This window comes from Dermacentor silvarum, chromosome 1, assembly GCF_013339745.2.
Source record: "Dermacentor silvarum isolate Dsil-2018 chromosome 1, BIME_Dsil_1.4, whole genome shotgun sequence".
NCBI lineage: Eukaryota > Metazoa > Arthropoda > Arachnida > Ixodida > Ixodidae > Dermacentor > Dermacentor silvarum.
The window spans coordinates 157,139,700-157,160,706 of NC_051154.1; the positions used below are offsets into that span (position 1 = coordinate 157,139,700).

Genomic DNA, 21,007 nt, shown 5'->3' on the forward strand with positions numbered 1-21,007 from the left:
CGTGCCATTACGGTTTGGCGCAGAAAAAAGGTATTTATTGATAACGATCAAGTAAAATAGAGTTGTTGTTTTCTCTCCATGCGTATATAAAATTGATTAGGAATTTTATTTTTGTTGAATGAATCGTACAGTGTATCGCTTTAATTAAAAAAACGCTTTTTTTTCTTTCGCAGTGTTTGTTCCCTCCAAACATAGTCGCGCTTCAATCGCTGCTCCCATAACCACCCTTGCTGATGTTGGTGACAATTCGTTCTGAACCGCTTTTCGCCCGAAGCTTCGCGACCATTTGGATCGACCTTGGCGAGGATGCGCGAGCGAAAACGCGCCCCGGAGTGACGTGATGCAGTTCGTCGCGCAGTTATTTCTTCTTTTCGATAGGCAGCAGCGACAGTGCAGCTGTTATCAGCTGCATTGCGCACTCAGGCTCGCGCGATGTGCTGCGAGTTTTGTCATATTGAGGCATGTCGTCACGCTGACAGCCCCGCCTCCGAATGAGAAATAAGCTGCTTTAGGGCCGGTATTTTGTAGCGATGCGTTATGCTTTATTCTATGGAAGTCTTATCATCCACCGCTCACAGCCGACTGATCCCATTCATAACGTGAGTGGACCGTCGCTCTGACCCCGGACCAAGCGCGAAAAGCGCGAAAAGGCATTAGCATAGGAAAGGCATCGCTTCATAGGTGGCACATCTGAGGATGAATACCTTCGATGGATGGATTCTGGGGTTTTACGTGCCAAAACCACGATTTGATAATGAGGCACGCCGTAGTGGGGTACTACGTATATGACACATCCAAATTGTCGGTTCATCGCGATAATTTTAGGAAACATGACAAGCGTCGTAACGGACACGCAATTTATTCCGTGGATGCATCTTGCAACTCAGCCTGGCAACGTCGATCGCGCATCTAGATAACACAACAAAATTAGCGAATGAAACAGCGCACATAGCGGTACGGCGAAGAATGACAAACTTCACTGCATAGATGACCTACTCACTTTCATTTCTACGAACGCAGAAGGCTTCCCGACGCTCTTGAAGTCATCGAGTCGTGGTATGGAAAAGGTAACGATTCCCGCCAGCTCAGTCATACCATAGGCTGCAGAGAAAAACCATTGGCCGAATTAATTCTAAAGACTTCTTGTCTCATCTATAGTTCTTGTTAAGGACCACAGAAGCTGCTTATTTGTGTCCTGAAAGTACGGTGCACAAATGGCATGAAGTGGCCAGATGCTTTGAAAACGGGTATTTGGGGAGTTTGCAGCAGTTAATTAAAACAGTGGGGTTTTTTTCTAGAAAGTTACAGAGAAGTTGATAACGAATTGGTGGGTATTAAACATCACGTTTGGAACGCTCGTACCTGAGATTCAGTGTAGCCAATTTCTATTTTTTTAATCCAAACTCAGCGTAGACCGGCTTTTGAAACAGTATGCTCTTTTCTTGCTCGTTTGACACCTCTTGTGTCTCTTTTAACTCGGTCTTACACCGACGCCTGTGCTGAGACATGTGCATTCAGACTTCTGAATTTACCTGGCAACTGCAACTTGAAAAAAAATACGCCTAAAAGCCTTTGTGTGGCTAAGAATCATCGACGGAATTCACCAAGCTGCTCCGTTCGTACGCAGTTTTTTAGTCAACACATTCTACAGAAATTCTGAGAATTGTCTACTAATGCCTAAGCATTCTTTGGCTCGTCTGTTACTTCACTTTTGCTTACTTATTTAGCTAGCTTCTGCATGTCTACCCATCGCTACCAATCATCTGCTATTCAGTGTCAGTTTCAGTTTATTATCCATTCAATACAATGATTACATTGTATACAAGGCAGGTGACACCGGCACTGTTAAGGCGGTTTGGGACGAGTATATACGGGGTGTTCAAAATTAAGCTTTACGGAATTTTTAAACATCGCCTGTGGCACCTAGCATAATTCTTATCGTTGAACTGGGTTATGCGAAGAGGCGGACATCAGTAGCGCGAGAAATCAAAACAGATATTTAACTAATTAACAAAAATTGACTAATGAACTTCTTGATTATTTTACGACACATATTGCAATCTACGAATTGCAGCTGGTGAGTTTCCAAGACGCATCCACTTGAAATTATTTTCCAGGATGACACCAGTTGCGCCTGACCTGCGGCTGAAGAGCAACAGTGCATTAAAAGTTTGGACGAATTTTTGATTTTGTAAAACGACATCAACGTATTTTTATGTCAACTGCAGGATGAAGGCCAGCGCTCTCTAATTTCCGCTGACCTGCGCCAGCTGATTCCGAGTTGTGCCTTCAAATTTCTTAATTTCCACACCCCACCCAGTTTCGTGCGGTCCTCCACAGCGCTTCCATTCCTCTAGCACCCACTCTTTATTTCGAATCGACCACCGATTATCTGCCCTACGAATTACGTCCCCTGCCCAGCTCCAATTTTTCCTCTTAATGGCAACTACTGCCTACCCCCGTTTGTTCTCTGGTACACACCGCTAACTTCCTGTCTCTTACCGCTACGCCTAACATTTTTCGTTTCATCGCTTGTTTGCACGGTTCTTAACTTGTTCTCAAGCTTCCTTGTTAACCTCCTAGTTTTTACCCCATATGTTAGTACTGGTAGAATGCAATGATTGTACCATTTTCAACGACAGCGGTGAGCTCCCGGTCATGATTTGGTAATGCAGACGATATGCGCTCCGACTCATTTTCATTCTTCTGTGAATTTCCGTCTCATGATCAAGGTCCTCGGTGAGTAAATGACGTAGATAAGCGTACTCCTGTAGAGACTCTGGAGGCTTACTGCCGATCATGAATTCCTGTTCACTTGACAAGCTATTGAACATTACCTTTGTCTTCTGTACATTAATCTTCAAGAGTGCACTTTCTGGGTTAAGGTCCTCAATCAATTGTTGCGATGTGTCCCCAGCGTTGCTGAACAGGACAATGTCATCGACAAGCTGAAGGTTGTTCAGATATTCGCCGTTGATACTCACTCCTAATCTTTCCCAGTCTAACAGCTTGAATGCTCCTTCTAAGCATGCAGTGAATAGCATTGGAGAGGTTGTGTCTCTTTGCCTGACCCCCTTTTTGATAAGTATATTTCCACTTTTCTTGTTGGAGTTGCGGATACGTGCGCTGTGGCTGAACGTAAATTTGGCAGTTCCATATAGCTGTAAGAATTCGCGGCACGCATAAATGGCGCGATATGAGGTGGTGCACTGTGAGGTGTTAATTATTTTTGCACCGAACGCATGTTAACAATTTGGAGCAATGAAAGGGTGGCGTCATGTAGCATTCTTTTAATTGGATTGCAGGTCGCTTTCGACGACAACCTGCTGACTTATTACACGAAGCTTCATGGCGGTATAGAATTTTGTAGTCCAATCGAGAGGTATAGACCAACCTGACTGGTGTGGTGCGCACAAAAGTTGTTACCCGCAGAGAAGAGTATTTGTACGCTTTTCGTTAACGAGATTGGCTACAAGATTGACTACAAGAAGACTCATGCGACGATTTTTCGCTCCATTAATGAGGTGTATTTTATTTCACAGGATCACGCTTGTTTGAGCAGTCCATGTGATTTTCGAATCAATGGTGGTACGTAATTTTATTCGCCATTTCATTCTTCATATGTCATCATATTGACGTCCCACTTCATTTCATAAACAGGCTTGGCGTCCATCATACGCATACGTTCGCTCACACCGTAGGCTACAGGATGAGCAAAACCGTGGGCACAGACACTACGTCGCTTCGACTTACTGCTGATTTGAAACTATGAGCAATAGTATAATAGGAGCTTGAGGCTAACATCATGGAATACGACAGCGAATTGTCCAACAGCAATAAGTTTTGGCAATTAGAAACGTTCAGCCGTTTTTTTTTTTTCGTTGTTGCATCTCGCATGGGAAATATTATCCTCAAAAGCACGTGGAAAAATAATCATCCGCAGCTCTATGAGCCAAGGGAATGTTAAACTAGAAAAAAAAAAAGATAGAAGTGCTACAAACACATCACTGAGAAACTTGACGGTTGTCAGGGAGAGTGACCTCGCTTCTGTTTGCTACCACTAAATAAAATGTCATGACGAGTATGAAAAGTCAGGCTATTGCGCGCATAGAGGAAACACAGCCGATCAGACGTTAAGCAGAAGTTTGCAGCGCCGCATTAATGTCACTGTTTCCTACAGCAGCGCAAGTTTAATACAGTCTTGCCCTAAACTGCTGAATGCACTTGGAGAGGACAAATCAGAGCGCGCCACACAGATATAAGCACGCGCCATCCTCGGCTATCAGTTATGGCCTCTAGCCAATCGGCCACAGCAGCGCGTTCCAACGCTCGTAAGATTGCTATATTCCCACATATCTTAGAAATTCCTTCTTACGTCGGCAGCTGCGACGGCTGTTTTAATTTTGTGAATCAACTTACGCTTATTATTGGCGGAAGTGCTGAAGTTAGCACCTGTACTACCATTACATACACGCCTTTTTTTTCGACTGCAGCGCTCATCTTTGCAGTGGCGGGCATCGCACGCTTGCTGATCTTAGAAACAGTTTTAGCGTTGTGAATACGCTTTTTTTGTAAGATTTTTTTGCGCAAAAATTTGTACGTAAGCTCGCTCAGTGAATTCCGCCCCATATTAGTTGATTCTTTGCTTCGGGAATCAGCAGTAACATTTACTTAACCCACGGCTCTGGGTTAATTTTGGCCACACACTTTGGGTTCTTTAACATGCCCGCAATGCACGGTACATGAGCATTTTTATTTTACATTCCACCTCCATCGGAACGCGACCGCCGCTGCCGGGATCGAACCCGCGATCTCTTGGTCAGCAGCGCAACACCGTAGTCACTGAGCTACCACGACGAGTATTATATACCGTTTATGCGTAAACCCGTTTGAGTCCCAGAGCAAGTGTAGGCGCGCACGATTTAGCTATATTTCCTCTCTTTTAGCCATGAGCGCATTTCACGGGTTCCGCACTCAGTGCTGGAGGTTACATCAGAAACATCGAGCTTTCCATCGGTTCTATTTTTTCTTTTCGCGAATCTTGTTATAACTCCGCACTCTTGCCATTTGGATGATCGTATCCATTTAAGAATCACTAATTGAAAAAAAGGCTTTGCAGCATACCTTGTATGACTCCTCTCAGTCGGAGCTTCCTGGTTACGTTTTGCAGTATCATGCTATTTACAGTGTTTCCTGCGATAATCACTTTTGTAAGGCTCCTAGTGTCCGACTGGCTAAGAAGCGGATACACGCTTAACCTCTGGGCGAACGTTGGGTACAGCAGTAGCGATGTCGCCTGCGTGAAAAACAAAGTAAACAAAGCAAGGTTCAAGCAATATCCTTATCTTGCTTCTTGCGCATATCCTTATAGCCTATATAATTACTTCGCCTGTGCAGAGGAAAACGTCACGAATGTCGGCACGTATTCGAAATAAGACAAAACAGATTTATTTTAAAATGAGGAAGCTGAATCCGGAGAAAGGCGGTGGCTATAGATGAAAAACAATTGTGCTTCCTCAAGAAGAAACGGCTTCAACAAAAGACGGCAGGCAAAAGCTGCAAAGCGATGGCGAGGCTTATCGCATCTTTTGTCCAGATCACTCAATGCAGTTCCGTGCAAGAAGGAAAGCGAAACTACTGGTGGCCTCTCAATCAAGGAACGCGTGAAAAAAAAAGCAAACAGCAAGTTTTCTTGGTTGTCTCGAACCAGCGACATCCGACAAATGGCGCAAACGCACTTTGCAGCACATAGTTTCCTGCGCTGTAGATAAGGCTGCTGGGTGCTCTGCATGACGCGTGGTAAATATACCCTGAACTCATACACACCGAAGGCATACCTGTATCCATAAAGAACAGCTTTCACTTCTGCGCGCCAGTTTTTACAATCCGACTGGCACATAGAGAAATATGCCGGGGATTGACGTCTGCACCTGTCATGCACAGTGGTGCAGATTCATAGCGGCATGGATCGCGAACGCGCGGGTGTGTTCGTATGTGTGCGCGTGTGTACGCGATTGTGCGTACGTGGATATAGTTTACTGACGACAGAAAGCTGAGAAAACTGGTAGGGATCCATGATGCGCAAATGCAGTACACGAACACAGGAAGAACGAGATGGACATCACAAACGCCTAATGCTCCTTAATTGCTCCTGCATATCACTGCAACAAAAGGAGTTTATTTGCATTTTATCGTGGACATTGCACATGTTCTAGCTATCACCTTCGAATCTATCGTTCATTTTAGTTTTCTTTTCTTTTATTCTATGTCATTTAATGCCACTGCTGAAATAATGAGTGCATATCCGCAACCTGTGCGCTAGCCCACTCTTCAGTTCATGTTTTGTTTTTTTCGCGCGGCCAACGTACCCTCTATAGTATACGGCATTTGTTTTCGCCTGTTCGTCACAGATGCTAATATCGGCGTCTTGACTGTAGTTTTCTCGTCTAGCCTGCCTATCGCTTTCTTCCTAGAAAATGAAATGGTCTATACAAGTTGACGGGACAATGAAAAGGAAAGTTTGATGCTCGTTTTGTTTTCACGAATATCATATCTAAAGCATTTGCAGATTTCACATTTCACAGATATTGTGTCAGAAAGATGATTACCCACCTTGTACTTTTCTATTGCAGGCATAATGATGCTATAATCTGGCGTGTGGACCAAGACGACCTGACAGCCATGGCCAAGATAACACATAGTAAGCGAAAAGCCGCCGACATGCATAAGTGATGCTGAACAAAGAAAGATATCGCCCTTTTGAAATATCGATGCGTCCAGGTACCTGCGTAAACAAGGTGCAGAAATTAGTTGAAACTTTGAGCTCGCTACCAAAACATTTTGTCTCATTTTCTAGACAAAAACATATCATGTGCACTTCAATTTAGTGCAGCTGCTTTTCCTCCTGTTCTTATCTCCGTCCTTTCTTTTTCTTTATTTTTTGTAACTGCTGTTACAAAGCATTTTGTAAAATTGTTTGAAAAGGAATTCACGAGAATGTGCCCTTTGATACCCAAAGCATGTTGAAACTTTGCTAACGAGTATTGCAGGGCGCCTTTAACTCGTGTCGCCAACGCCACCGGTGATAATAAATCGGACAGAACGCTGCAGTCCCCGTTCTGAGCAACTCAGCCCAAGATGATATGGCGGAAAAGCTGAAGAAAGCAGGGAGCAACTCCACAGATGATCTGTATCCTCTGTATGCTTGCTTAATAATGCTGGTGGCGACGGTTTCGCACACAGCAAGAGAGGACAACACCACCTGACGTCTTGCCGCAAGGAAGCGTCCCCCGCGTATGTATTAATTCGTGCATGTACTGCTTTTCCAAGCGCGTGGGGCTTTTTTTGTTAGAGCATTAGGCTAGTGCGACACTTCTTTATTGCTATAACGTGCTTCTTCGTACGAGGTGGTATTGAAAAGCTTCGAGACTGGCCCTGTTTCGAATAAAGTAATTTATTTATATGCACAAGTGACGTGGAGCAGAGGTAGAACACCGGGCTTCTAATCTGAAGGTCGGATGTTCGAATCCTCGTCCAGTCCAGTACATTTTCAGGCTTAGAGTGGCGCCTGACACCGGTAAAAACAAATTGACGAGAGCCAGTCCATTAGCAACCAACTTTGGAAGGTCCACCAAGCTTCTAAAGACACTCTCTCACCAGAACAGGAATTGGCCTCCCTGGAGCAGTATTCGGCCACTCTCTCCCTCATGACTCTTGCAATTAACTCATGGCCCTCAGTCCCCAGCGGCTACGGAACACCAGACGTGCGACGTGGTAGAGGGTGCTAGGAATCTCTAGATCTGGACAGGCCGCCACTGGAAACTGATCCTGGCAACGTTTAACAAGCGAACCCTCTTAAGTGAAGCTAGATTGGTAGGGCTCTTTGCGGACTTGTCAGGCATTGCATGGGATGCTGTTGGCCTTAGTGAGGTTAGAAAAACTGGTGAGGCTTATACAGTGCTGACTAAGGTCACGTCCTCTGCTACAGAGGTATTCCAGATGAGAGAGAATACAGGGTACGATATCTAATCTATAAGGACATAGTGGATAACATTGATGAATTCTACAGCATTAATGAGATGGTAGAAGTCGTCGTAATAAAACTAAATAGGAGATAAAGGTAGATCAAGCCTACGCTCCAACCTCCAGTCACGACGATGATGAAATAGAAGTTTTATGAAGATGTTGAATTAGCAATGAGAAAGGTGCAAACTCAGTATACTGTAGTCATGGGCAACTCCAATGCAAAAGTGGCGAAATAGCAGGCTGGGGAACAAGCAATTGGCAACTACGGCATCGATTCTAGGAACACTAGAGGAGAGATATTGGTACCCGCCGGGGTGGCTCAGTCAGCTAAGGCGTTGCGCTGCTGAGCACGAGGTCGCGGGATCGAATCCCGGCCCCGGCGGCCGCATTTCGATGGAGGCGAAATGCGAAAACGCCCGTGTGCTTGCGTTGTAGTGCACGCTAAAGAGCCCCAGGTGGTCAAAATTAATCCGGAGCCCTCCACTACGGCGTGCCTCATGATCAGAACTGGTTTTGGCACGTAAAACCCCAGAAAGAAGAAGAAGAAGAAGAGATATTGGTAGAATTCGCGCAAAGAAATAGACTTCGAATACTGAATACCTTCTTCAGGAAGCTCAGTAACAGGAAGTGCACCTGGAAAAGCTCTTATGGAGGAACAAGAAATGAAATAGGTTCCCTACTATCTGCCTATCCCAGCATAGTACAGGATGTAGAAGTGTTAGGTAGGGTAAAGCAGTGACAATGGGTTAGTGAGGTGTAGGATTTCTCTCAATTTGAAGAGAGAGAGCAAAGTTAGTCAAGAAGAAGCAGGCCAACCTAGACACTGTAAGGGTAAACCAGAGGAATTCAGGTTGATGCTCGCAAACAAATGAATGAAACCGTAACTAGGCTGACTTCAAAAGCACCAATTGAAGCGGAAGGTAAGGCACCAATGCAACCAGTAGGTAAGCTCTCCCAAGTAACAAAGGACCTAATAAAGATACAACAAAGCAGGAAAGGGTCTAACTCAAGAGATCAGATAGAATTCGCGGAACTCTCAAGACTGATCAACAAGAAGTAAGGGATATTCGAAACGTGCAAAAGATTGAGGAAGTATTAAGAAATGGCCGCATCATGAAATCAGTGAGAAGAAAACTTGGCATAGGACAAGGCAAGGTGTGTGCAGTGAAAGATAATCAGGTTAATGTCCTCAGCAATTTCAATGATATAGTAAAAGTAGCAGAAGAATTTTATACTGACCTGTACAGTACACACAGCAGCCACACTACCTTCATTGGAAGTAGTGATGAACGAGATAACGCATCTCCTTTTATAACTATAGCGATGAAGTTAGAATGGCCTTGCAAGACACGTCCCGGGGAAAAGCGGCATGAGAAGATGGAGTAACTGTCGATTTAATCAAAGACGGAGGACACATTATGCTTGAAAAGCATGTGTCTCTTTATACACAATGCCTCACCCCTTCAAGTGTACCACGCAGAGAACTGGAAGAATGCCAACATTATACTAATCCATAAAAAGGGAGACGTTAGAGAATAAAACATTATAAGCCCATTTCCTTGCTTTCAGTACTGTATAAAATATTAACCAAGATAATTTCCAATAGAATCAGGGCAAAACTTGACCTCAATCAACCAATTGAACAAAGTGGCTTCAGGAAGGAATATTCTACACTGGATCACATGTAAGTCTTCAATCAAGTAATTGAAAAATCTGCGGAGTAAAATCCACCTGTCTGTATGGTTTTCATAGATTATGAAAAAGCATTTGATTCAGTAGAGACACAACAGTAGTAGCAGCAGTAGAGAAACCAGCAGGAACCAGCTAGAAGTATTCAGTCGATTAGACTGGGAAGGCCTAGGAGTGAGGATCAACGACGAATAAGTCGTTGATCCTCACTCGTAAGTGTAAGTGTGGAGCGTAAGTGTGTGTGTGTGTGTAAATGGAAATCAATAAATCAGATAAAAAAATCAAAATCAATATCTCAGTAACCTTCCGTTTGCAGATTTCATTGTCCTGTTCAGCAACACTGGAGATGAATTGCAACTAATGATTGAGGACCTTAACCGAGAACGTGCAAGAGTACCGTTGAAGATTAATATGCAGAAGACTATGGTAATGTTCAATAGCCTGGCAAAGGAACAAGAATTCATGATCGCCGAGCCTGTGCAGGAGTACGTTTATCAATGTCAATTACTCAAAGGTGACCCTGACCATGAGAAGGAAATTTACAGAAAACTAAAAATGGGTTGGAGTGCATACTGCCGGCATTATCAAATCCTGACTGGGAGTTTACCACTGTCGTTTAAAAGAAAAGTGTACATTCATTGAATTCTGCCGGTGCTAACATATGGTGTAGAAACTTGGAGGTTAACAAAGAAGCTCGAGATCAAGTTAAGGACCGAGCAAAGAGAGATGCAGCGAAAAATGTTAGGCATAACGTTAGGAGACAAGAAGAGAGCGCGTTGAATCAGCAAACGGGGATAGCCGATATTCTAGTTGACATTAAGAGAAAGAAATGGGGCTATGCATGCCGTGTAATGCGTAGGGTAGGTAACCAGTGGACCATTAGATTTACAGAAAGGGTACCAAGAGAACGGAAGCGCAGTCGAGGATAGCAGAAAATTTAATGGCATGATGAAATTAGGAAATTTTCACGCGCAAGTTGGAATCAGCTAGAGAAAGACAGAGGTAATTGGAGATTGCTCGGAGAGGCCTTCGTCCTGCAGTGGACATAAGAATAGGCTGATGATGATTCAAACCCTGTCACCTTCAAAATGTCGCCTTCTTTCTGGGGTTTTACGTGCCAAAACCAGTTCTGATTATGAGGCACGCCGTAGTGGAGGGCTCCGGATTAATTTTGACCACCTGGGGTTCTTTAACGTGCACTACAACGCAAGCACACAGGCGTTTTTGCATTTCGCCTCCATCGAAATGCGGCCGCCGTGGCCGGGATTCGATCCCGCGATCTCGTGCTCAGCAGCGCAATGCCTTAGCTGACTGAGCCACGCCGGCGGGTACCTTCAAAATGGTCTCCTTGCACAGCAATACAGCGCTGCCAGCGTTCCTGCGAATTTGCGAATATGTCCTGGAAGTCTCGTTTCCGGATTGAGTCGAGCACCCTATTGCGATTCGAGCTTGTTTTAAGGAATTGTGTCAGAATGGCGAATTTTGAGCTCCATTTTTAATTTTGGGAAAAGAGCGAAAGAAGCGGGAGCAAATCCTTAGGAATTACCTGTCTTTCACGTCTACGGTCATCACTTGGGAGGAAACTTAGATGTACGGGTACGACTCCGAGATGAAGCAACAGTCGTCGCAGTGGAAAAGCTCAACGTCTCCACGACCGAAAAAGGGTTAGGCATGTCCGCAGCGCGACAAAGTGCATGCTCGTGATGTTTTTCGGTATTGACAGTGTTCATGGTATTGTCTATCAGGAATTCGTATTCTTCTTTCTAGGGTTTTACGTCTCAAAACCAGTTCTGATTAAGAGGCATGCACGCCGTAGTGGAGAGCTCCGGATAAATTTTGACCCCCTGCGGTTCTTTAACGTGCACTACAACGTCAGCACACGGACGTTTTTGCATTCGTCCCGAATTGTCAGACTATGAACGGCGAATTTTACTGCCAAGTTTTAGGGCGTCTGAGAGGGGCCGTTTGGAGAAAACGTTCCGATCTGGGACGCACGAGGAGCCGGATACTCGTGGGAGACAATGCGACCTGTCCCAGATCACTCCGCACACGCAAGTTTTTTGCCGGAAACATGGTTTCTACCCTATTAGTGTGGTGTGGGGCCGTTTATGTCGCTCTTCCCAAAATTAAAAACCCAACTCCAAAATTGCCATTTTGTCACGATTGCCTTAATCAAGCTCAAATCATGGAAGGGTGCTCGACGTCTTCAGGAAAGAAGACGTGCCGGACATATTCGCAAAGTGGCAGGAACGCTGGGAGCGCTGTACTGCTGCGCTAGGAGACTGTTTCAAAGTTGACAGTGTTTGAATGCACACAATTACTTTCTTCATACCAGAGCCAGTCTCGAAGCATTTTGATACCACCATGTGAGATTAGTCTTGCGTCTTTTCTATATCACTAATCTTTTAATTTCTTTTATCGTCTTCCTCTAGTGCAAAGTGGCCTACCTTAAACACAATCTGGCTAATATCCTTGTCTCTCCTTAGTTTACGCTCTCAATTATGTATATTGCATGGATGCACAAGTAATTAGGAACTAACCATATTTCTTCCACCCTCCTAGGTGTTGTGCGATAGGGAATATTAGACTGCATCAAGGAACTGCAGGTACTGCTTAGACGTCCCTAACTCGTTATGCAGGTTTAAGCAAGCTGTGCTTAAGAAATTAAAGTATACAAGGAAGACATCTCGTTGTATTGTACGTATGTATGTCTGCTATTAATTTTTAATTGGGTACTACCGCACTTAATAGAGCACATGAGTGATTCAATGTGCACTATATAGAACCACGTCAAAAATAGGTCAATGTCGTATAATGAATTCCTCATGCAGATGTAAAGTGTGCTGAATTCATAGCAACGCCCCACACCCCCTCCTCCGATATCGGGCTGTCGTTAAGCACAAAACGCGTCACTATAACTTTAGCGTAAAGCAGTGAACACTAAATAAGTAGCGAACGTCCGGGTTATGCGTACAATAAAACAAAAGAGAAAGAAACTGCGAATGTCTTACCCATATGATAGCACCTGGGCGATGATGTTGCGGTGTGTGAGTTGTACACCCTTTGGTAATCCGGTAGAGCCGCTCGAATATATTATCGCCATCACGGTATCCGGACCGCCATCCGCAGGAGAATCAGTGTTATCGAGAGGAGTTTTAACGAGTTGCGAGAGGCTCAGCGTCCCTTCGTAAGACCCTGTGGTAACTATGACAGCCTGGAAACAAACACATCTCATTAGCGGATGCAAATACTCGGAGCGAAGTTACCTTTTTCTTTATCAGATAGGATAGAATATGGATATCCTTGAAGGACAAGCATCAAAAAGCATGTTGACTGATTGAGGGGCTTGATTGCCATACACGGGGTCATAAATTTCTGTGAAACGGGCGTAACATGCGCATTTCTCGAGCAGTCAATTTACGTGCGCAGTGAACATTTCTGCGAGCTTTGCTACGAGATTCAAAACTTCCAAATCGTTCTTTCCTAAGGTGCTGTGCTTTGGCTTGTGTCACGAGCACTTCTGCAGAAACAAGACAAGAGGATATATATGACAAGAGGATATATATGCGTGTACAGTCCTTCCTTTGCAAAAAAAAAAAATACTTGTTCAGTTATGCAGAACCAACTAGCCCAACAATCAACTATTCTAGAACAAGACAGGTTTTAAAGCACATAGTATTGAGCTGTATTTTTTATGTCACTTTGATACTTGATAAAACCAGCGAAAAAATTAGACGCAAACACGAAGGAAAGAAGAGACACCACAAACACCAGCGTGGTGGTGCCTTTTCTTTCCTTCATGTTTACGTCCTATTTTTTCGCTGGTTTTATGAAGTATCAGTATGAACCAACTGGCCCAGCAAGCAGCACTTCTACACTACATGTCACTTTCTTCGCACGTAGAAGCTATAGCATCCGGCTAGCTGTTTCGGTTGTAAGGCTGCGGAAACACATCAGTGAGTTAACACCTTCCACGACCCTTGGTAGGAAACGTCGAATTAATAATCACTGCTGTTTAACATTCATTCTGTGTATGCAGGTGTGTGTATGTGTAAGGTGTGTGTTGGAGAGGGGGGGGGGGGGCGGTGTAGACCAGAAGCACCACCTGAAGCTCCAGTAGCTGGAAGCTCGAGTTAGGCTGCGAGTCTAGAGCGGCCTTCAGAGACTGTCCTTCTGATGAGTAAAGGCAGCACTCGCGTAGAACATATGGCAAGTCCTCGGTAACGTTACACACACTGACCACATTTGCGAGTCCGTCCAGTGAATTTTGCAATTAAAGTAGTTTGGGTAGACTGCGTTGAATCTGATGCGATAAAAGCTATGTTTGTTCATTCCTTTTCCTGGCCGCTATATTGCTATGTGCTGTTGTGACTTTTATTATGCAAATGATTGCTTCGCGTGTGTCCTCGAAGTTTTGAATTGCTGTAAAAATTAATTTCACCTCACGTCATCCTTTCATTCATTGAAAAACTTAACGCTGTGGAGAAGCCGGCGACATGTCTCTTGCAAATACTTCTGATAATATACGAGTATTAAATAAATGAAGTGAGTTGACATCCTGATTCCATACTACGGGATATGAGAGACGCCTTAGCGGAAGGATACGGAATAATTCGCATCACCAGTCTGTCCTCAATATGCACTTAAATATAAATACGTGAGTGTTTGCGCATTCCATCCTTATGGGAATGCGGCTGACGCTCACGAGAATGGCACCCGTAATCTTACGCTTTACCAGGACTGTCTAGCATCGCTGGTGCGTGTGTAGCAAGTGCTGATGGTCTAAGGAAACATGCAGCAACTTCTACCTAGGATAGACATACAAGCTCTCAGTAAGGTCAGACCACTGTCACATTAAGTTTATTACAGTAGGAGGGCACTTAGACACTTCTTTTTTTTTTCAGGGATACAGGCACAATGGAAAAGTGGCAATGTCATTCCTCACTATACAGTATTTTAAAAAAGCAATAACCGATACATTTGTGCAGAACTTTACCTCTACTGAAGTGATTCTTTCGTAAGCCTTCACCGCCCTCCCTGCTTCGCAAAGGTCGGTGACGACGAACTTCGGACGACTGTCCTGAAACTGGTAATGAATCTCCCCTGAAAAAAGATAGCGTAGCTTGCAGTGGAGGCGCAATGCTAAGAGACAGCGGAGCTGATGGGCACCTAGCTAGTCCTGGCTTTTGAGCTTGGCTATCGATTGACTATCGCAAGGTATTGGCCACGTAATTGGGCTAGGCTAAGCACTACCAAGTCATCCCCAGCATTTCCCGGAATTTACTAATTATTGATCTATTATCGATTAGCTATTCATTAGCTATTGATTGGCTATCGATGACTGACTAAGCTTAAGTAGTCCCAACCATGCTTAGCTAGACTTCGCCAGGCTCAGCTTCGCTAGTTCACAGGGGTATGTGCCATTGCGCTTGGACCCTTTCTGCACTACGGCCCACAATTTCTGTTCGCACGTTACGGCCTACCGCTCGACTTGAACAGCTCCGCTCTTAAAGAAAGAGGAAATAATAGGAACGCAACGCATTTGCACGACAACCAGCCGACAGTACGGTGCTCTTGTAGACAATAAATAAAGCAGTGACCAGATTTACAGTTGGTAATCTCTGGCACGCACTTCAGAATGCCGACTCGATAACTGCCGTCACTGGCCGGCGAACATACACCGGCCAGTCACAACAGGTGAACGAGCGTGCGTGACCTATGTATGCATAGGCAATGCAAATATGCATGTAATTATGCGACTATGTATGTATGCGCACGTGTGCGCGTGCGTGCCATTGCATACTACGTTTTATCACACAAGCACACTGTGTATAAAGCCAACAAACAGCCAACACACACAAGAAGCCAACAAACAGTGACACCAAGGACAACAATGTGGAAAATTCCTTGTACTTATTAATTGAATTAACGAAATGATAAATTAATGAAAATGAAAATGGATAAAAACGCCGCCGCCGTCAACAACAGTTGTGCGCGTCGTTTGTGTGACCGCACACAACCGCTGTCAAAACGGTGGCTACGTGACGGAACGGCAAAACGCCGTTGTCGACACTGTTAGGAGAGAGGCGGGCGAGGGCCTAGAGAGAGTGCGCGGCACAGGCGGCAGAGGCCGGCAGGGCTGCGCGCATGCGCCTGCAGTGGGAGAGCGGGCACGCACATGCACAGTCTAGGGTGCCTCCATGCCCTCCTCGCCCACCGCTCCCCTTCCACTAGGAAGTTGCCTTTGCTCTCCGCCGTGCATTCGCTTCCCATGAAAGCGCACGTCCCTCGCCCTGGCGCGCTTTCACTCGTACATACAGCATACGGCCAATGATAGTTTTTTTTTTTTCTATTGAAGGACGTGACCATCGAAGAGTGAGCCCTTAAGACCTTCGCTGTAAAACAACTAGTGGCGGGTGGGGTACAAACCCACGTCCTCGCATTACGCGTGCGATGCTCTCACCATTGAGCTACCACGGCACCGTTTTCTCATCCACTTTCTGTGGTATTTATGTCTTACAACTAGAATTAACCTTGGGAGTGTTAGCCAGCGCCACCACTCGCAAACCTAGGCGGCGTATGTGGAACATCCTTTCTGCCGCAGGCGTCACGAATACGTGACCTTTATTGGGTGAAGGCAACTGGCCAATAAACCCACATAGGCTACATGAAGGCATCAATGTTGCTGGGTTAGAGCCCTCGTTATGTAATGAACGAGAAGAAAGGGAACCGAGGGGCCCGATTTTTAATAATCAATACATAAGAAGCCAACAAACAGTGACACCAAGGACAACATAGGGAAAATTACTTGTACTTACTAATTGAATTAAAGAAATGATAAATTAATGAAAGTGAAAATGGATGAAAAAGCAACTGGCCCCAGGTGGGGAACGAACCCATGTCTTCGCATTACGCGTGCGAAGTTCCCACCATTGAGCTACCGTGGCGCCGTTTTCCCATCTACTTTCTGGGGTATTTATGTTTGACAACTAGAACTAACCCTGGAAGTGTTAGCCAGCGCCACCGCTCACAAACCTAGGCGGCGGATGTGGACATTCTTTCTGCCGCAGGCGTCACGAATGCGTGATCTTTTTTGTAATGAACGAGAAGAAAGGGAACTCTCTGTTGGCTTCTTATGATATGATCAATAAAAATCGGGCCCCTCGGTTCCCTTTCTTCTCGTTCAAAAACAAAACAGATAACACGGCGCGAGACGTGATCGGTGCACGAGCATGTTGTCGTTACTACGAGCAGATACGTATCAGCCGATTACAGCCAGCACCAAGTCTTTGATTGACCTCTAATGCTCTAATGCAGACCCTACCATCAACAACACAGCCATGGTGCCGAAAGTTTGTCCTCTTCTTCAACCCCGCAGAAAATAAACTAGAAGCTTCACGGAGGAGAATCGACCTGGAAGCCATTCGGAAAGCAATGAAGGCAAAGGTGCCGTGACCCTATAATCAACTTCGGGGTGTCATCTACGCGTTAACGATGTAGGTGCGATTCCACGGTGGCAATTGCAGCTCTCATGTTCTGTCGATAGTCCTGTCTTCCGATTCCATTCAGTCCGTGAAGCCATGGTTCGTTTCGTCTAACCGAATATCCTATGAGAGATGCTAAGCCCAGCGCTGTGCTTACTATACTCTAAGGGTGTTGTGGAATATCCTGTAAAGGCACTGTCGTGACTCAGAACACTGGTTTGGTTTCTCTTTTCTGATGGACCATAGCCATTATGGGGAATTGGCCAACATTCGGATGGAATAACAACAGTATTGACTTGTTATTTTTGTGTGTTTTTTTTTTATTTGACAGGAAGATAACGACCCCAGAAAGCGCGAAATGTCAAAGTCGAATTCACCCAAAACGCGACAGTGACCGTGGATTCTAAAGGAAACGTCCGCAAGCGCTTCTATATAGGGAGTCTTTTTTTTTTTTTTTCAATGGAACGTATTTATTTTTTGTTTTGTACGATGAGCATTAACTAGCTTCGGCCAGTTGTTGCTATGATCTGTGACCCCACGGGGAAGTGCTTTGGCATTTCGAAGGTGGCAACGCGTTCCTCGATCATCCTTTAACCCCTTCTTAATTCTAGCGTACCGCATCTCTGCTCTCAGTCAAAGTTACCTATTATTTTGGTATTGCAGACCGAGGCGTGTAATATGCCATCCTGACTTTTCTCGATCTCCTCCATGAATTCTCACGCGGAACATAGGAACAACTGAGGAGGAGGGGTGAGGGAGAGAGAGTGCACGAACTTTCGGTCAAGTTAGTCTTGGCCATGGCGGCCGTGCCGCCCGCGAAGAACGTTCCACACATGGCGACTACGAGGTCGGCCCCGTTGGTGGCGTGGAAGCAGACGATGTCGCCCGTGCGCAGGCCTAGCCGCCGCAGACCGGCGGCCACCCGCAGAGAAGCATCGTGCAGCTCGCCGAAGGTGTACTGCGCACCTGTCCTGGCGTCCACCTGCGAACACACGTGCACGCACTCAGTCATGGACCTCGGAGAGAGATATTTGTAGCAATGGCACCGTAAATCCGTCCTAGAAGAGTGTAACAGGCGCGCATCAGTCAGCGGTGAAAGAATCGGCACAAAATGCCGGACAGGTTCCTGTTGCTGAAGGTCGGTTCAAATATGCTTTCATACCTACTATCCACTTTTCTCTTATTCAGTGTCATCTATACTTTTCGGTGTTTGTGAGCGCACGGGTGCACAAACGTCTTATTATCTTTTGCAGCTAAGCTATTATCTTTTGCAACTAAATCTGGGTAGGCCATTCAATGCCTAGGGTAGATAACGAGTGGAACATTAGAGTTACAGAATGGGTGCCAAGGGAAGAGAAGCACAGTCGGGGAGAGCAGAAAATTAGCTGGGGCGGTGAAATTAGTAAATTGACAGGCGCAAGTTGAAATCAGGTGGCGCAAGACAGGGGTAATTGGAGATCGCTCCATTGGAGAATTGGAGATTGCTCCATTCGTCCTGCAGTGGACATAAAAATAGGCTGATGATGATGATGCTTGCAAAAAGTGCCCCACTGATTTAAAAACAACTAGTGCGGCAAGAGCGAGCTCGGTAAAGAAGTCTGATCTCGTCCTTCACATATTTCTGAAAGAAATATGTGAAGAACGTTGAGAAATCAGTGTCTGGTGTAATGGCATCAGCGACAGAGATCTTGACAGTGGTGCCTGTGACCAGCCAAACAGCGCACTGTTAGAAGGATTAAGGCTCGAAAAAACGAGGACAACGAGCGCACATCGACAGGATGGACTCTGTCCTGTCGATGTGTGCTCGTTGTCCTCGTTCTTTAGCGTCTTAATCCTTCTAGCTGCATGTGACCAACTATCTGAAAAAAAAAGGTTCTATAGTGAAGAACACGGAGAAGAACACGAAACAAACGGCTGATGGAACGAATGGGAGGCGCTGCTGTCTAGCCCGGCCCTGGAAGATCAGCTACGACTGATCCAACGAGCTGAGCGGATGGCCCGTGCTAGTGGGGCCTTGGAATAGGGGCACCACCCTACCGGACAAACTCAGCTTTTTCACCCCCTACCCCCTCTGGGGGAATGGGGTAGGAGCCCGTCCGGTTTCTGTATATAATAAAGTTTTTGTACTACTACTGCTACTACTACTACTACTACTACTACTACTACTACTACTACTACTACTACTACTACTACTACTACTACTACTACTACTACTACTACTACTTTAGCGAACGCGCTTGGCTTTCAACGTTGATTTGCCGATGACGTGCAGATATTGTAAATAGGCGGTTTCCAGTGTTATATCAGTTCACGCAGTGCACCTCACAAAGTCCAATTAAACCTAGAAGCTTGATCTAAACACCTTAGGTAATTCTGTTTCTTTTATTAATGCGATATCATTATAGGAGCACATCAGCCACTCTGTAGGTAGTACGTTTCTCTGGCGAAAAATATGGGCCGATCCCGAAGGCAGTGTAGCCTAACACAGCGTCTCAAAGCGCTAGCTACCACGTTGGAATAACACGAGAAACTAGCATGTGACGTACGAGTCAGACGTTTCAAAGAGCGACTTTGGCACGAGAGGAGCATGCTTGAGATCGCGGCCTAATAATCAGAGCGATGAACTGCTGTGCTGGAAAACAGAGTTCGATCAACCCATCGGTCACGCATTTCTTCAAAGCATTATACGCGGACTTCACCCACTTTGGAGCTATCTAACTGAAAGCTCGAGGCGTGTTAAACGAGTGTGTCACAGTGTGCACAAATCGAAAGTTTGCGAGGTTTAGGAGCGTCACTTTGATGAATGCGAGTGTGCAAAGGTCACCCGTGACGCACGCGCGCGCAGACATCAAGAGATCACAATGATCAGATTATCTGGTTTGTTTGTTCTTGTTGTTTTTGAGAAGGAATTACATCTGCGATGTAGAATATGATAAACAATTTCGACAACTAAAAATCTGGAAACACGCAATTTGACCTTTCGAAAACCGCTAAAGCCGCTGTTCGCGGCTCTTAAGTGCACTTAAGCACCCACTGAAATCAAACTGCGACTGGAAGTGGTATGCTGATTTTATTCGGCTTCCATAGCATATATAACTAATAAAGTGACAATAGAATAATATGCTTTCTGTTCTTTAATAAAGCTATAAACGATAGGCATGTTAAACATTAATTAGCGTTCTTTCCTTCGTTTTCTTCTTTTCTTATTTCCTGATTTTTTGTTATTTCTATTGTTATTTCTGGGGGGGGGGGGGGGGGGAGAGAATATAATTTTGCCGGTAGGTGCCCCCCCCCCCCTTCCTTTGCACCCACGCTTTACAGAATGTTCTTCTTCTCAATAACATCATATCATTCGTCTTGCGTCACTTGAAACTTCCAGCAACCATTCTTCAAACGCATGCTGCTGAGTTCCGCGCGTATTTGGCGAGGTTGCGCATATATATCTTTTTTCCGAACAAACGAGCTAAGCAATAATAATTGCACTGGGGTAAGAAGTAATGCAAAGCATTCTATGATAACAAGAACAATTCTTCTGACCTAGAAGCAAGCATCGGTAAACAGCGCAATTGTGACATCCGGAGCTCAAGTATATGTATTAAAATATATTACTCGTTGCAAAAGTAGCTAACACAGCCTTAAAACAGCAATGATTACGGTAATAATAATACAACAATCTGCAACAATAACAAGAAATGTGATACCTACGCAACACTAGAAAAGGCCGCTAAATTTGACGGGAAATCCGCTAAGTTGGCAGCACTGGAGTGCTGAAGATATTTGTTCTTTATTTTTAAAAAAGCGTGGGAAGT

The 21,007-nt window shown here is 45.0% G+C and overlaps 1 protein-coding gene across 1 annotated transcript in view; it reads right to left on the bottom strand.

The window, feature by feature from the left end:
- Positions 1 to 21,007, bottom strand: part of LOC119436274 (uncharacterized) — a 60,212-nt gene that overhangs the window by 11,136 nt on the left and 28,069 nt on the right. Inside the window, exons 2-7 of the mRNA XM_037703074.2 lie at positions 17,973 to 18,180; positions 14,711 to 14,817; positions 12,726 to 12,928; positions 6,613 to 6,784; positions 5,125 to 5,296; positions 1,001 to 1,101 (exon numbers count right to left, since the gene is read on the bottom strand). Of these exons, the coding sequence (XP_037559002.2) occupies positions 1,001 to 1,101; positions 5,125 to 5,296; positions 6,613 to 6,784; positions 12,726 to 12,928; positions 14,711 to 14,817; positions 17,973 to 18,180 (963 nt within the window). The remainder of the gene's footprint in view (positions 1 to 1,000; positions 1,102 to 5,124; positions 5,297 to 6,612; positions 6,785 to 12,725; positions 12,929 to 14,710; positions 14,818 to 17,972; positions 18,181 to 21,007) is intronic.